This window comes from Bubalus bubalis, chromosome 13 (genome assembly GCF_019923935.1).
Source record: "Bubalus bubalis isolate 160015118507 breed Murrah chromosome 13, NDDB_SH_1, whole genome shotgun sequence".
In the NCBI taxonomy this organism is placed as follows: domain Eukaryota; kingdom Metazoa; phylum Chordata; class Mammalia; order Artiodactyla; family Bovidae; genus Bubalus; species Bubalus bubalis.
Genome location: NC_059169.1, coordinates 87,637,485 through 87,654,993, shown reverse-complemented (window position 1 = coordinate 87,654,993; position 17,509 = coordinate 87,637,485). Strand labels below are relative to the sequence as shown.

Genomic DNA, 17,509 nt, shown 5'->3' with positions numbered 1-17,509 from the left:
TGCTCAAGTAATTTACATAACATTTTGAAAGTAAGACATTGGGTAGTTTACAGAAGTGGCAGGAAGACTAGAGAACTAGGTCTGTAGGTTTCACAGCAAGAAAAATTGAAAATCAAACCACAGAACTGGTTTGATGGCAGTGGTGTGGTGATGAAACAATTTGGGATATGAAGAATAAAGAAGAAGCTCTAATTTGTAGCATTTGCCAATTTCCATAGCTAAATTCAAACTAGTCAGTCCTAAAGGAAATCAACCCTGAATATTCACTGGAAAGACTGATGCTGAAGCTGAAGCTCCAACACTTTGTCTACCTGATGCAAAGAGCCGACTCACTGGAAAAGACCCTGATGCTGGGAAAGATTGAAGGCAGGAGGAGAAGGGGATGACAGAGGATAAGATGGTTGGATGGCATCACAATGGACATGAGTTCGAGCAAACTCCAGGAGGTGGTGAAGGACAGGGAAGCCTGGCATGCTGCAGTCCATGGGGTCACAAAGAGTTGGACACGACTGAGCGACAGAACAACAACATAGCTGATTTCAACTACTGACCTCTAATCAGGGAAGAGATGCTGATAATCAACATTCATAAGATGGAATAAGCTAGATTCAACACACTCAAGCATCTAGCTCTATTCCTTGTGCTATCAATCCCTGGACACTGACCCCAGCACTCCTGCAGCTATCAATCTTGCTGTAGCTTCTACTACTACCAGAGAAAACCACGGTTCCTGCTTTTCTGTACAACTAACCCATATCCTGTGCAGCTATACCTGACTAGTAGAGCTGAGGTCCATGTCCACAGCATAGGTGCAAAGGATGCTGGGGAAAAGCAACTGGCATTTTCTTCTATACCACGAAGACTTTGAAAATGGGAAACTCCCCCAAACAAAGGAAAAGATTCAGGTTCTAGGAATCATAAATGTTATCTATATTTATCTTGCATATATTTTTATCAGCCAAGAAGATTTTGTCAAATGTTATTTTCTATAGTTTGTATCAAAAAAATCTTACTTTGGTAGCTTTATTATCAAAATAGAAATAATGTGTGTATGAATGTGTATACATATATTATCTTTAAACACACACCAAATATACCTTCCCATTTTAAGATATTAAATATACCCCCAATTAGGGATCTGCCTATAATTCTCTTACTGAGAATTACAAGCCTAAAAACTAACAATCTAGCAAGAGAAGCAATCTCTCCACCTCATCACACTAAGCTCGTCAAGCTGAGATAGCCATCCCTTCCTTATACATAATAGCATTTGTTTCACTATACTGATAACTGTTGGTTTCTTGATTTCTTATTAGTAGGCAGGGATTGTCCTGTTGATCTCAAAGCCCCTGCACTTAGCACAAATATACATTCAAAAATTGTTTGATAAATAAATTTCCTGTGTTTTTTTTTTTTTACCATAGTTTTTTACTATAATTTATTTAGCACTTAGCAGATACACCAGAAAATGTGGCAGTATTTTTACATAAGTTAATTTACCTCCAGAACTGAAAAGTATATTAGGATCATTTGCATATCTTAAATGGGAAAATTGAAAGCAAAGTATTTTAACAGAGGTTAGTCAGCCAGAAGAGGCAGAATTAGAATTCAAACTAAGATATGCCTAACACCAAACTCTGTCTTCTTTCTATTACACATCCTAAAACTATAATAAAATTTATTACATACTAAAAACATGTAGGTAAAATGGGCAATGGGAATATTAATTCTTAAAAATTCATTCTGTTCAAAAGAGACCAAGAAAATTAGAAGAGCATGGCATTCAAGTTAGAATTTGAAGACTAAACAGCAGTTTGCAAGGCAGTTGAGAGAAGAACATCCCACTCACATAGCAATTATTAAGGTCCTATAGCAACAAAAAACTATTATTTTAGACAAGCTGTGATTCCCTCATCTCTAAACTAAAACCAAAGTTGATCATAATTTCTACTTTTCAGTGCTGTTCTGAAGATTACACAGATAAATTATTTAACATGGGACCTGTCATAAAGTAGGTTCTTAATAAAGACAAAGAGGAGATGTGTTTACCGAAAACCAGAGTTCTCCTAGGTAAGTTAGCGGCTTGTACCAAAAAAGGTCAAGAAGAAAACAGGTTAAAAGCAAAAGAAATTGAAAGAAATAGCTTTGGAAAGGTAGTCCCTAATCCCGATCTCAAATTTTTCAAGGGATATTCATATATATCAAGAGTTTAAACAGATAAATAATAATGAAAAACTTTCTGAATCATAATATGGTATATACTAGAAGATCTAAAAGTTTCTACCTCTTAGAAAATTTAAAAACAAGGCATTTTAAATGCCTGCTGCTGCTGCTGCTAAGTCGCTTCAGTCGTGTCTGACTCTGTGCGACCCCATTGATGGCAGCCCACAAGGCCCCTCCGTCCCTGGGATTCTCCAGGCAAGAACACTAGAGTGGGTTGCCATTTCCTTCTCCAATGCATGAAAGTGAAAAGTCAAAGTGAAGTCACTCAGTCATGTCTGACTCTTCGCGACCCCATGGACTGCAGCCCACCAGGCTCCTCCGTCCATGGGATTTTCCAGGCAAGAGTACTGGAGTGGAGTGCCATCGCCTTCTTCTAGTACCTGACAAAAAGACCATAACCTTGAATAGGTTTTCCCTTAAGATCGCCTGAAAAAGCATCGATTTATACATCAAAGCAATAGCACAGCACATAATTTGCTCTTATTCAATCAAAGTAATTGCAGCCAACCAATTACAAGAAAAACACTGTGAGACTCCAGTCAAAAGTAACACTCATGCCAGTGTGTCATTTTCCTATTTCCATCCTTCACCTCTATAGCTGTTTGTTCTCTGAGAGAATTAAAACAAAGTGAACAGTTTGTTTTTCAATTATCAGAGTATCAGTCTAATATATATTCTATACATATTGCTTTGTGCACTGTTTTTAAACTCCACAGAAGTCCTACTAATAACTACCAATAAGCACTTATAAATAAGCATGGTAAAATCAGTTTCAGTAATCATTTTTTTCTCAAATTAAAAATGCATTTTTAATTTTAATAACTCACTAAAAGAAACACTGGTAAAACATATTATTTAGCACATAACAGATTAACATTTGAAACATGATACAATTTATTTAAATTAAAACTTAAAAACATTTTTCAATTATTTTTCTTTTTAAAAACATCCAAGTTCTATACTGTCAGTAAGAGGGCATTCAGTTTGAATTTTAAGCCAGTGAAGCCATCTTGTGGTTGATGTTGGTGTTGCTGAGGCTTTCAGAAGGTCAATTTTATCCCCAAAATTAGGTCTTTAGAAAGGCACATACAAACTGTCAGTCCTAGAACTTAGATGGAAAAAACCCCACAGATCTGAAAAGCCTTTCCTGTTAGGGCTCCACAATAATGCATAAAAGTCCTCACATACCTGGATTGGTAATAAAGCATTTTTACATTAACCTATATTTTATAATTAACTTCTACACCTTGGTTCAAAGGCAAAGCTATGAAAATAACTACAAACAAAATATTAAACTTGAAAAAGAATACAACAAATATTAAACAGTTTTATAGTAAGTATATGTTTTACTTCCTTTCTGTCATGACTTTTTTTCCATGATTTTTAGCTGAGAAGCTAAATATTCTAGGGCCCTGTCATATCTAGAAATACAAAGCCTGCCCTGAAAAATTCAAAAATTGCAGTATATGGCTTTCCTGGCACATATTGCTCCGTGCTAAAAAAATTTTATGGCCTAAAAATTAAACACAAACTGCCTACAGGAAAATCTAGCTTAGGCTTAGAAGCCTGGAGAAAAGTCATCATATTCTCACTCTCACCACTTTTTAAATTTGTCTGAAACCCTTGCATCAAAGTTATGAGCAACCTTATTGAGAAAACATGTGAACTGCAAAATACTATTAAAAAGTGAATGGGAGGGAAGAGAAAAGAATGTGCACAAAACTATTACATTAATTAAAAACAAAATTAACTTGTAATTTTTGCCATCTTCAGATCAGATCAGATCAGTCGCTCAGTCGTGTCCGACTCTTTGAGACCCCTTGAATAGCAGCACCCCAGGCCTCCCTGTCCATCACCAACTCCCAGAGTTCACTCAGACTCAGTGATGCCATCCAGCCATCTCATCCTCTGTCGTCCCCTTCTCCTCCTGCCCCCAATCCCTCCCAGCATCAAAGTCTTTTCCAATGAGTCAACTCTTTGCATGAGGTGGCCAAAGTTCTGGAGTCTCAGCTTCAGCATCATTCCTTCCAAAGAAATCCCAGGGCTGATCTCCTTCAGAATGGACTGGTTGGATCTCCTTGCAGTCCAAGGGACTCTCAAGAGTTTGCCATCTTACTTCCTCCCCAAATAATCAGTGATAATTAATAGAATTTAAAACTTCAGTTTCAAACTCTAGGTAACAATGCCCTTCTGAAGGTCCCAGTTTGTCTTTACAGCAAAAAAGATATCGATTCAGTGTTCCAGGATTAACTGTCTTCTCCTAACTATTGCCATCTCTCTTATCAAACCATAGCCTTCTCCATGCCTCCTTTCCAAATGCTGAAAATGCCATATCTAAGTCTTATTAATTATGATAATAACAATACACAGCATCATCATAAGCATTTACTTTTGACTTCTCAGGAGAGGAAGTTTGAAGACTCTTCTCTACATTCCTTTACTTTACCTCTAAAAAGCATTACTGCTCCTCTGTCTTGAGGAATCTCTAGTACATTGTATGGAGCCCTGGACCTAATAAATATGCTTCCAAGAGGGTTGTAAGACACAGGACTACAGCCCTTTAAAAGCGCCCACACTTGACTAATGGAAGTAGCTTGTAAAAAGACAGCCTTCTCTCTTCTTTTGCTCATTAAATATTAGCTTCTTAAAGCTGGGGCAAATGCTCTCAAATTCTTTTTGCTTTGGCTTCGTCTCTCTTAAAAGTAGTAATATCACTGGCTGGCATGAAACTTAGTGGAAATTGTCAGAGAAGGACTCTGGCCTACTTTGATTCCATTGTACTAAGATCAACTTAGCTCAAGCAATAAAGTTCTGCATTAGGGATTGAGGCCAAAACACAGTCAATAATGAAGCATCTATTCACATTACCTCATTTACTGGGTTCCGTTTTTCCCTGATACCTCAGTTGGTAAAGTATCAGCCTGCAATGCAGGAGACCCCAGTTTAATTCCTGGGTTGGGAGATACCCTGGAGAAGGGAAAGACTACCCACTCCAGTATTCTGGCCTGGAGAATTCTATGGACTGTATAGTCCATGGGGTCACAAAGAGCTGGACACAACTGAGCGACTTTCACTTTCACTTGGAGATCTCTCAGTAACAAGATACCCAAGTCAGGTAATAAATATTCATGCATTCTTAGATGTCCAGGACAAAAACACTATCCTAAATGTCTCATAATGCTCAATATTTGTCATACACATTGCACTACATTTACAATGTAGTCACACAGGTTTTCATTTAATTCTTCAATGTCATAAAGGAGATAACATTTGAGTGATAAGAAAATTAAAATCTGGCAAGATTAAATAACTTTCCAGAAGTCACAAAAATATAAGTGGAAGAATAAGGATTTAAGTCCAGCTGAAAAATTCTAAAATCTGTATCCGTCCAGTATGTTACCAGAATTTTTTTATTCTCCCTCTCCACGTTGTATCTGAAGCTCATCAAAACTGTCTCTGCTTCCTGAGATAGCTAATCTATCTCACACTTTAAATTTTCTAAATTAGTTTTTGCAATTAGTTTCTAGCATGTTTTATTTGGAAGATCACTAGGTAATCCAGTTCTTTAATTCTTTTTTTTATTATTATTAAAAGAAAATTAGAAAATATTATTATTTAATACCAAAATCTGACATGATCAAGGAACAGGTAGATTACTTATTCAAATACTCTGCTTATCTTATGCACAGATTAAACTAAATTTTATTTTAAATTTTTTATGTAAAATTTATTTTAAACAACAGTTATACATAATTTAGTGTCTAGAGCCATGTCTTAATGATTCTGTCACCAATAACATGCTAAAGTGCTGGGTAATAAAGCATTCCAATAAAGGCACAAATAAAGTAACTTTTACTATTTTAGTCTTACTTTATAGACAAAGAGCACAAGTAATTCATGTCAAAAATATATATTACTTGAACATTTATTATTGCCTAAAAGCAGTTCAGTTCAGTTGCTCAGTTGTGTCCGACTCTGTGACCCCATGGACTGCAGCACGCCAGGCCTCCCTGTCCATCACCAACTCCCGGAGCTTGCTCAAACTCATGTCCATTGAGTTGGTGATGCCATCCAATCATCATCCTCTGTTGTCCCCTTCTCCTCCTGCCTTCAATCTTTCCCAGCATCAGGGTGTTTTCTAATGAGCCAGTTCTTCACATCAGGTGGCCAAAGTATTGGAGATATATTTTTATATAATGTATGAAATTTTAACCAAAGACAAATGAGTAACTCCAGTGGGTTGGCTTCTAAAACTTCTATTAAAATTAATTTTCAAAACATCTTCACTAATACTGTGAAGAGAATTATATTTGGTATCAGAAGCAGGTAATGAAAGGGAAAATATAATCAAATCTGAGGAACAGAGATTTGTTTCATGTGAAAAGGGCTCACTCAATTTCTGTTTCATGTGAAAGGGCTTATTTTGTATCTTCTCATTTTACATACAAACTAAAGCCACATGAGCATTAAGAATAATTCAAAGGATAAAATTTGGTATAGAAAATTCTAGATTCAAATATTCTAAGTTATATCTTATTGTTGTTAGCTATATTCAAAGGAAATTCTAAAGAGACTACTTATAAAATTTTCTGAAGCAAAAATGCTCTGAGAAGTTGGAGATAGCAGAGAAAACTCTTGCAGTACCTTTCCCTGTGAGCTTTTAACAGTGGTAGGTTCTGAGAGTCCTTAAAGACAGAAAAAGAAAAAATGGAAAATCAATAATCCAGAATGCTAGTTTTCTTAAATAGACTAGTATAAGGATACACAGGCACTGCTTTGATACTAGTTACTTCTTCTGTGAGGAATTGTTGCATTCATCAGACCTGTCCAAGACTGCTGCCTAATTTGGAGTTCTACACCCTAGAGGTTTTCTAAGTATGTTTCCCAGATTGGCTGAATCAACATCCCACAGAAACCTGTTCAAAGTACAAATTCTCAGGCTCTTTCCCAGTTCAATGGAGTCAGAAACATGGCAGTGGGTGAGGTGGGAAGCTGGCACTCTGTGTTGTAGCAGGCCTCAGGATGACTCTGATGCACACTGAGGTCAGAACTACTACCACAACCAGAAAATGAAATGCAAGGAACTGGAGAGGACTCTGAGAAGAGCAATGACGATGAATAGAACGCCTGAGACAGAATAAACAGAGGAACCAAGATAGATGGTTTTAACAAAAAGAAACCTGTAGCAGTGACATTTACAAGATTCAAGTATATGAAGAATTATTCACAAGGGAAGGTAACCAGATGTTCTCCATTTCCCTGAGGGACGATAAAGAAGATATTACGGACTTAAGTTGCAATATAAGAAATTTAGATCAAAATACAATTAAATTCGCTTACATAGAATATTGTTAAACATTAAAATGAATTGCTGACGAGTCTGTAGAACTCTCTTGTCTTGAGTATCTGATTCAAAAGCTAGGGCAGATTATAAACTCTTGTTCTCTTTCCAGCTAAATGATTACCACCTATCACATATGAGGACCAACATTTAGAAAATGTGAAAAATGTTGATACATTATAGACCTTTTGAAATTATCTAAAATTTAAAATATCTAAGGTATAGCAACTATCTTAAATACATGAGTATTAAAATGATAAGAATACTTACTCAAACTCAAAACATACACATTCGAAGTATTTCAAATTATAAAGATGTTCATTAATAATTCAAAAAGTGAGCAACAGCATATAAAAATTTTTGATTGACACAGTTTGCATTATTTTCAAATAAAAATAAGAAATTGAATATAAATGAATAAGAAGTAAAAGACTGACTGCTGCTGCTGCTGCTAAGTCGCTTCAGTCATGTCCGACTCTGTGCGACCCCACAGAGGGCAGCCCACCAGGCTCCCCCGTCCCTGGGATTCTCCAGGCAAGAACACTGGAATGGGTTGCCATTTCCTTCTCCAATGCGTGAAAGTGAAAAGTGAAAGGGAAGTCACTCAGTTGTGTCCCACGCTTAGCGACCCCATGGACTGCAGCCTACCAGGCTCTGCCGTCCATGGGATTTTCCAGGCAAGAGTACTGGAGTGGGGTGCCACTGCCTTCTCCAAAAGACTGACTAGTTGGCATCTAAAATCCAAAAACTGTATCCTTGTATTTCAAAAAATCACTGAAAAAATTCATAACATAAATACATAAGTTATGAAAAATGATAGCAGTAACCAAATGCACAGCTTTGCCAAACTGTTTCTAACATTCTCTCACAATCTTATACTCCTATATCAATAAGTTCATTAAATAAATATGGTAACAGATACTAATATAAAAAGATACAAAAAGGTCCTCTGAGTTCCAATATCTGGTAAGTCTCACACGTAAATAAGTGTGTCACAGTTATAATTCCTAAGACAAAAGTATTTTTTAAATGTTGAAAAGTCACCAAAAGTTTAAAAGTTCATTTTAATAATTTTCCATATATATAGGAAGTCACTCAAATGATAACTTTGTGACTTGTTCCCTCCAAAATATTTTGAAGTTGTAGTCTTCCTTGACAAAAAATAATTCCAGTAATTTAGTAGATGTTCATATTTATTGTACTTAACATAATTTAGGAAGTTAACATTTTTCTTTACCTTTTCTACCTTTCCACCATTGATGTCACTGGGGAGGAATTTCTTGCCAATTGTTCTCAAGTCTGTCTAAAATAAAAATATTATTATTAAAATAAAATTAGAGAAAAATGACTCTAAATCTAATCTCACTCACAAACAAAAGACAAAATTAGTTAAGGTCTGAGTAACAGAATTTAACTATATGTTAAATGTAGCTTGTATTTCAACTGATTATGAGATCTATATATGTAAAAATCAACCATTTTCAGTCCCATATATAGACTGTTTAAAGTACACCAGTAAATTGAACAGTAATATATAAGGCCTTACTTACATCTGGTCATATTTCTCTGGGTACCCTTTTATTAAAATCTAAAACTTGATTTTATGTAAACTATATAGACTTAGTAAGAAATTAATGTCACAATCCAAAACCAAATGACTACTTTGAACAAATAGAGTATATTTTCGACAACTAAATTCTATATAACTTTGATATGCAGAGACATGAAAGTACAGTACTCTATAGGCTGTGATACTCCTAACCTAAAGCTACATAACATACAAATATCCCAGAGAATATTCTTTACTACAAAAGCAGGAAGTCACAGTAAGACTGTACTGTAGTAAAAACATTTCATTTGCTTATTAAACAAATTTCAGAAATAGAAGCTGGTGAACAAAAGACTGACTACACGAAAATCCAGATGTACATATTACTCAACAAACCAAAGCTAAACATAAAAAGGACTAAGATAAACAAAGCTATAGCATTTCTCATGCAAAAATAAAACTTCAACTACACACACAGTCTACATAAAATTTTTAAGGATTCAGTCTTCTTTAAGAAGTGAAAACTAAAGGAATAGTAAGAAATTTATTCAGAAGAAAACTAAATACTACTCATGAAAAAGGCCTAATTATTTAAGCTAAGAAATTATCTTGATGCTTAAGACAGTGAGGTTAGTTCAATAACTAAATTTGTACTTTTTTTTAATTCCTTAAATAATAGTAAACAGAGCTCTTCATTGTCTCAAGAGCAAGAGAAAAGAGACTCAGAATGCATTCAATCACAGAAATTATAAGGGAGAAATTTATGTTAGACTTAAGGCAAAAATACTATCAATAGATGATTACAATTACTGTATTATTTATAAAAGGATAACACATAGAGAAATAGGATAGTCTTCTTTGAACACCTGCTGCTGCTGCTGCTGCTGCTAAGTCGCTTCAGTCGTGTCCGACTCTGTGCGACCCCATAGACAGCAGCCCACCAGGCTCTGCCGTCCCTGGGATTCTCCAGGCAAGAACACTGGAGTGGGTTGCCATTTCCTTCTCCAATTCATAGAAGTGAAAAGTGAAAGTGAAGTCGCTGAGTCGTGCCCAACTCTTAGCGACCCCATGGGCTGGAGCCTACCAGGCTCCTCTGTCCATGGGATTTTCCAGGCAAGAGTACTGGAGTGGGGTGCCATTGCCTTTGAACACCTACAATAATATAATTTCACTTGAAATATCCACATACAGTCAGCTTAAGAAACAAGAATACATGTTATACAACCCTCACAGATGCTTTCCAGTCTTTTTACTACCATGACTTTTATTTCTCAATGTAATGCAAGGATCATTCCTAAAGTACAATTCACTGAATGGAACTGCCAGGCAAACTAAACCCCATATCCAAATATTTAACAATGTTTCAGATTTATCCTTTGTACAGTCTCCAATAAGAGTGAAAGAACTATAAACCAAACCTCAAGTTGCACACATTTTTACTTTGACAATACTAAGCAATATATGGGGAAAAAATTCTTATCCTGGCATTTCACTGTTTTGAAGATTAAATAATACATGTGAAGCACTAAGCACAATGACTTACAAAGAATAAGCATTTAATGAGCGTTAGCTATAATGTTTAGTGAATATAAAACACGCATACTGTTATTATCTGAATGCATGTAACAAGTAAATAATACAACTAAGTTCATAAAAAATCACTATTTTGAAAGTCACAGAAAAGATGAAATATTTAAACACATAAAAGAAACAGAATATATACAAATTTTATGATACATCATGGTCCTTCATTTCTGATTTTATCACTAATTATAAAATGTAAAATAAAATGAGGCATTTATATAAAGTATTATAGAAATGAGCACTAGACTAAAATTCTAAACTTCAATTTACTGTATACTATAACTAATATGACATATCAGGAATTCTCTAAATCCGGATAATTTATTCCTCTGTAAAATCGAAAATATATTAACAATTCTATCTTCCAAAGTTGTTGTCATACTGAAAGGAACAATGTATTCAAAGTTCACAGAACTTTTAAAGTATCATACACACATATAAGGAAGATTATTTCATTGTTCTTTTAGCAAGATGAAAATGACCTACCAAATCTTTAAACATCCTAAAATCAAAGTTAATTCTATGATTCAGATGCCATTATATCAGGATCACTAGAATAGCTGGGTCCAAAAATGCATTTATAGTGAATAACTAATTATTCAGGAGAAATATTTAACCTATAAGATGCATGTGTGCACACACAAACAACATTCCTGACTTATTTCCTCAAATAAGTTCAGCAGAGTATCTATTTGGCAAAGCATTTTATACTATACAGAATATTAAAAGAAATTTTAAAATAATCTTTTAAAATTTTTACTATTACACATTATTTAGTAATTTAAGACTAGACTATCACTTAATTTTGCTCTGAATAACGCAGGAATTCAAAACTCCATGCTGAATTTCTATATTATTCTTAAATCCTTACTCCTCATTCTACAGAGTAAAAATTAAGAAACCTCCCACCTTTCAACATACTAATCCATGCTAAAAAGACTTACATAGCACCTCTAAGGCTGCTACCTTTAGAAGGGCCCACTTACAAAGTTGGCCCTAAGCTGGCATCTGGGAACTTGGTACCAGAACCATTCCCTAACTGAAAATGTGGCCCACAGCCTAAATTATTTGTATTAACAATGTGATATGGTAAACACCTGCTTTCAAGGGGAGATGTCTAGAATTTTGTTTCATTCTAGGCTGAGAGTACCTTTTTGAACAGCCCGATAAAAGCCTAATGGACTTTCCTGGGCAGGAAACACTCTACATACATACTATTGCTTTGTTCACTGCTAGATAAAAGAACAAATTTAGTGTGTTCCCCACAGGAGGAAGAGAAGGTAAGAAAGCTTGTGCATGGATTATTCTCCCAATATGTAGTAAGTTATATATAAAAATTAATAATACAAGTCTTTCTCAATTAGGGATTAACATCCTGCAATCACTCAAAAGTTAAAAAATTTCAACAGAAATACTGTATGTGACTGATTTTACTTCAAAGTTTATGAACCTGAAAATTAGACTACTTGTCTGGTATAGACTTCATCCTTATTAAAAGTATTTCTTTAATTCTATTACACGGCATGAGAGCTTTGGACTGGAGTATTTATATATTTTAAAGAAAATTATAAAGACAAGTTAATTCACTAATAATCATCATGTACGTCTTATGTATACCAGGTCAAATACTTTGTGTTGACTTATTTTATTTAGTTTGTTACCCAATTTTTAGATAGCTCAATGCTATTTACCTACATATATAAATATCATAAGAAGAGAAGACTGTCACAAAGCCTTTTTCCTATTTAGGTCTTTTGCTTTTAGTGAACAAAGAAATAAACTGGGATTCTTTGTAACATTTCCTGAAAATAAAATTCACTAATTTGGGTGCAAGTCAAGGAAAGATAAAATGTCTAATAAATATCCCCATCTGTAGTCATGGATAACACACATAATTTCTAAAAAACCTGTTTGTCTTACTGAATAAAACTGTAAGAATTTATGTTTAAATTCTATGTTTAAATTCACATTTAATTATATAAATAAAAATTTAAGTAATTGGAAAAGAAAAAGTTATAGTTATATATTAATTTATATTTCATATGTTCTTATCAGTTGCCACCCTTTCTGCTTTATGCTAAACCTACTTTGCAGTGACATAATGGATTTGTCAGACAGTAATTCTCTTCTGAATTTCATTGATTATATAACATAGCATATAAATTTCATTGTTTAATAGACTGTGATTGTAAAGGCGGTAAGAAAAAAATTCCCACTAGGGTAACCACAAGATTGAAAAAAGAATATTCATTTAATCACATCTGTACTTCAAACAATTTTTATAACTCTTCAAAAAAATTCTAAAAGTCAATCTCAATTATAAAAAAGACACTGCTATACAGATTGGTAAAGGGAGAGAGCTAGGGAAGAAAAATGCATCAAAACATTAACAGTAATTATTGGGCTTTCTTATTTTATTTTTCTGTATTTTCTGAAGTAGTCATACTGTACAGTATATACTACTTTGATCAACAGGAAAAGTTACTTCAAAATAAAAAATACAACTGTCAAGAAGCTGTAACCTAGCTAGTTTGTATGTAAATTCAATATCAATTTGTTTCTATGAATATGATCAGTTTTTACTGCTATTACATAGCTACTATAAATGTAATGAAATTCTATAACTGATCATAAGGTGAAAAAGTTTTAATTGCACTTTTCCCTTTTTCACTGATTTCGTATAATAGACATTAAAGAAATATATATTTCTAATAATTGGCTTATATAAGATTACCAAATTCAACAAACATCACTGCAACTTGAAATGGACAATAAAAATGAAAGACGTTCTCCACTTTATAAGAGCCAGTTTATTCTATGAGATATTTTTCATAAATATAGCTTCCAGATTCTAAATGTTTATAAGTTAATAAATAAAACCTACATTGAGAGCAATCAGGATGATGTCATTTACATTGACTTTGTCAGGAGAACTTGTACAAGCTTCAATGCCTTCATCTGAAAGATACCTGTTAAAATAAAATAAATGGCTTAATATTTTCTAAAATCAAAGTTAACCAAAATTACTTTCTTAAGTCTACAAGTAGTTTTGTTCTCTACTATACAATGTTTCTACTGCAAATACCAGAGAGTCCTGGATACTCCCTGTTTACCACCTCTGATAGAACAGGATGGAGAATGCATATTTTTCCTTTTATGTCTTTAAAGGGATATTATGTTAATAAAAGTATCCATATGCTTTCTAAGAAAAGCTATCTAAACATCAATATGCTTCTTAAGGAATCAATAAGCTCCTCTTCCCTGTTACACAAATACAATATCCAACTTAAATATTTAGTTACAGAGTAAACTCTTAGAGATTGACATGTGCTATAAAAATAGAACTAAAAACAGCATAGTTTTAAATTTAATCCAACAAAACTTTCCTCTCAGATACTTTCTCACATTATCTTTTCAACTCCCCTTTGTCTAACATAATGTTCCTAAGAATCTTCAATAAACACTATTGATTTCAAGTGGCACAAAGTTAGGCAACTTTTTACCTTACATCTTTTACTTTTCCTGTCTCTTTTCAGTTTTTTACTCATTGTCTTATTGCCCTTTGTTCTTTTATTCAGTCCAAACCAACCATTCATCTGTAGCAATAATTAACTGAAGGGTGAAAAATTATTTAATCCAAAGGCTGGGAGGGAATCAGCTCTACCAATTCACCCACACCCAACACAACCATCACCCCCCCCACAAAAGTCCACCTGTAAAAATGCCCATTAAAATTTGGCACCTTTTGTAATCAGTATTACATACTCTGGTGCTGGCATTGCGACCACAGACATCCTCCCACTGAAAAGATACAGGAGTACTAGTCTAACAGAGCTAACTTTGGCTCTTCCAGAGTTGATGGTCAGCAATTCCACCATCAACTCCCAACCTTAGTCTGATTCTAAGACACCTTTACCTGAAGACAGTAATCAAAGAGCATTTGCCTTTAAGAAATAAAGGATGAATTTCTCAAAAGTAAAAGAGCAAGCAAAAAGAAATAAAAATAGAGTACAAAAAGCAATAGAAAATTAAAGCTGATAAGCCTATGAATAAGATCAAGGAGGTAAAAGAAAGGGAAGTATATAAAAATCAAAGCAAGAATGTGTTTAAAAAAATTAGATACTATTAAAAGCTTGCTGCTGCTGCTACTGCTGCTAAGTCGCTTCAGTCATGTCCGACTCTGTGCGACCCCATAGACGGCAGCCCACCAGGCTCCCCTGTCCCTGGGATTCTCCAGGCAAGAACACTGGAGTGGGTTGCCATTTCCTTCTCCAATGCATGAAAGTGAAAAGTCAAAGTGAAGTTGCTCAGTCATGTCTGACTCTTAGCGACCCCATGGACTGCAGCCCACCAGGCTCCTCCGTCCCTGGGATTTTCCAGGCAAGAGTACTGGAGTGGGGTGCCATTGCTAAGGCAGTGCTAAACTACGATGATGAATGAAGGCCAGGAGTCAAGTGGGTTACAGAGAGAGGAAAAAAAGCATTAAGTATTTAGATGTGTCACTAAGAATAAATGGTTAGGAGGCTGGAATAAATTGTACATGAGTGACCATGGAATACAAATGTTTGCTGGCAGCATAGATGGTGGAAACACTGCTTTAATTCAGAATGAGTAAGTTCACTTCCTTATTACCCTGATGATTTTTCACCATTCACAGCCACTGACTGTATCTGGCACTAACCATCTTACAAATTTAGTTCTACAAATATTAATTAACCCATGATTTGTATGAAAAGAACTATGTGTGTGAATCAGTAATAAGATGATGAAAAATAAATATCTTCCTTTAAAGCATTTACAGTCTCATATAAAGCATAACATAACACATAAATAGCTACCATACAAGGCCAAAATAACTATAAACAAAATGTTATAGGAGCTCAAAGTGGCTAGGGAATGGAAAAGAATGCACAGAAAGGGCATCTCCATGAAGTAAAAAAAATATAAAACACATTCTGGGACATTCTGATTGGAAAATGGGGAAGAGATGAGAGGTCAGTATAGGCTGTGATCAATTTTAGGAAGCAAAAGTATATAGAGGGATATGGGTACTATATTAAACACTGACTGAGTAGTTACAGAAACACAGCTTTCAAAATTCTTACAGTGGGGAAATAATATACAATGACTAATAAAATACTTCATCTTCTAGAAAGGCAACTTTTTAGAATTAAAAGCTTACAGGATGTCAGATAAACTGGAAATAATCTTAAAAAGTATTCAAAGTTTAACTCTTTAGCTTTACAGGTGAAGAAAAAAATGCCTCTTTTTTCAAAGATATTAACCTAAACTTTGCCCTAAAATATCCTGATGTCTCAGATGGTAAAGAATCTGCCTGCAAAGTCAGAGACCAGGAGATCCCTTGGAAAAGGGCATTGCAACCCACTCCAGTATTCATGCCTGGAGAACCCCACGGAAAGAAGAGCCTGGCGGGCTATATAGTCAGTCCATGGGGTCGCAAAGAGTCAGACACAACTGAGTGACCAACACTTCTAACTTCTAAGTAAGGTAAAGTTAAAAATGCGTCCTGATTCTCAGTGTAGCAGTCTTTTCATTGTGTGAGCGTGCCAAGTCTTATCTGACTCTTTGTGACCCCCATGGACTGTAGCCCACCAGGCTCCTCTATCCATGCGATGTTCCAGAGAATACTGGAGTAGTTTGCCATTTCCTCCTCCAGGGGAATCACACTGCTTTCCAGTTCAGTTCAGTTCAGTCGCTCAGTTGTGTCCGACACCTTGTGACCCCATGAATCGCAGCACACCAGGCCTCCCTGTCCATCACCAAATAATGCTAATATCAGAAATGTAACTCTGTTCTCATAAACAAAAGCCAACATCTATACATACCAATTTCATAATCAACTAGGCATTTTATCAACACACACAAAAAAGCACAATTAGGCAAATTAAATCAGTGCCTCCAAAGTATTGATTTATTAAACAAGAATAGTTCTAGTTTCCATGGTAAAAAAATCAGGAAACTAATATTAACTAACAATTAAAAAATTGTTACAACAATGAAAAAATACCTATCCCATAAAATATAAAAAGGGAAGCCTGTAGGCTTCCTGAATATAAGAAATTATAAAATACAGCTCAGTCTCAATTTCCAAGTTTTACAAGTCTTCCTTCCTCACCCTTAATATTTTTTAAAAATAAGAGGACTTGAGCCTTACACCTTTACTCTATAATTATCAAGAAACAGGAGACCCCATTCACAGGTCTCCCTAGTAACATCTTGGTGATCCTTCTGTCAATAATGGACCATTTTCACATAACTTGAGATTTGCAAATTAATCTTTTGTTTTTGTAAACATTTAAAGATGCCAGTATCATCAGTGAATAAAACAAGTGATAAAAGCAAAGTGTAATGCCCAAATCAGATTCAAGATTCACCACAATACCACAGTAACTGAAAGAAGAACAAAACAACACAAAACCCACCAGCCTTAATGTGGTCACTGGGGGAAAAGCACTGCAAATCAGAACAGGCATGCCAGACCTGATCCCTGTGCACATCTGTACATGGACCGTAACGGGAGAGAATCATCATCAGTTTCCACAGGCGATCTCTGAACACTTACACCCAAGGGCAAAACCTTAAAGAGGAAACAAACCCTGGAGAGCTCCTGTTTACTAAAACAGCCCAGAGGCACAACTTTTTCTTCTCCTCTGGTAGAGATTTTAGTGCAAAACCACTCATTACTATTCTGAGCTAAAAACACATCGAAATAAAATTTTATTGACAAGCAAGGCAGTAAAAGGCTAAATTTCTGCATACTACAAAATATACTAAGATTTCTCCTTAATTTT

The 17,509-nt window shown here is 34.9% G+C and overlaps 1 protein-coding gene across 6 annotated transcripts in view; it reads right to left on the bottom strand.

Moving 5' to 3' along the window:
• TDRD3 (tudor domain containing 3) overlaps nt 1-17,509 on the bottom strand; it is a 216,896-nt gene that overhangs the window by 136,857 nt on the left and 62,530 nt on the right. For 3 of the 6 annotated variants that reach the window (XM_006059568.4, XM_044926882.2, XM_044926878.2), the window contains exons 2-3: nt 13,582-13,666; nt 8,802-8,867 (exon numbers count right to left, since the gene is read on the bottom strand). The exons of 1 other annotated variant lie outside the window; for it this stretch is intronic. In XM_006059568.4, coding sequence (XP_006059630.1) covers nt 8,802-8,867; nt 13,582-13,666 — 151 coding nt within the window. The remainder of the gene's footprint in view (nt 1-8,801; nt 8,868-13,581; nt 13,667-17,509) is intronic. 2 more of the 6 variants (XM_044926880.2, XM_045162429.1) reach the window with 2 other exon arrangements.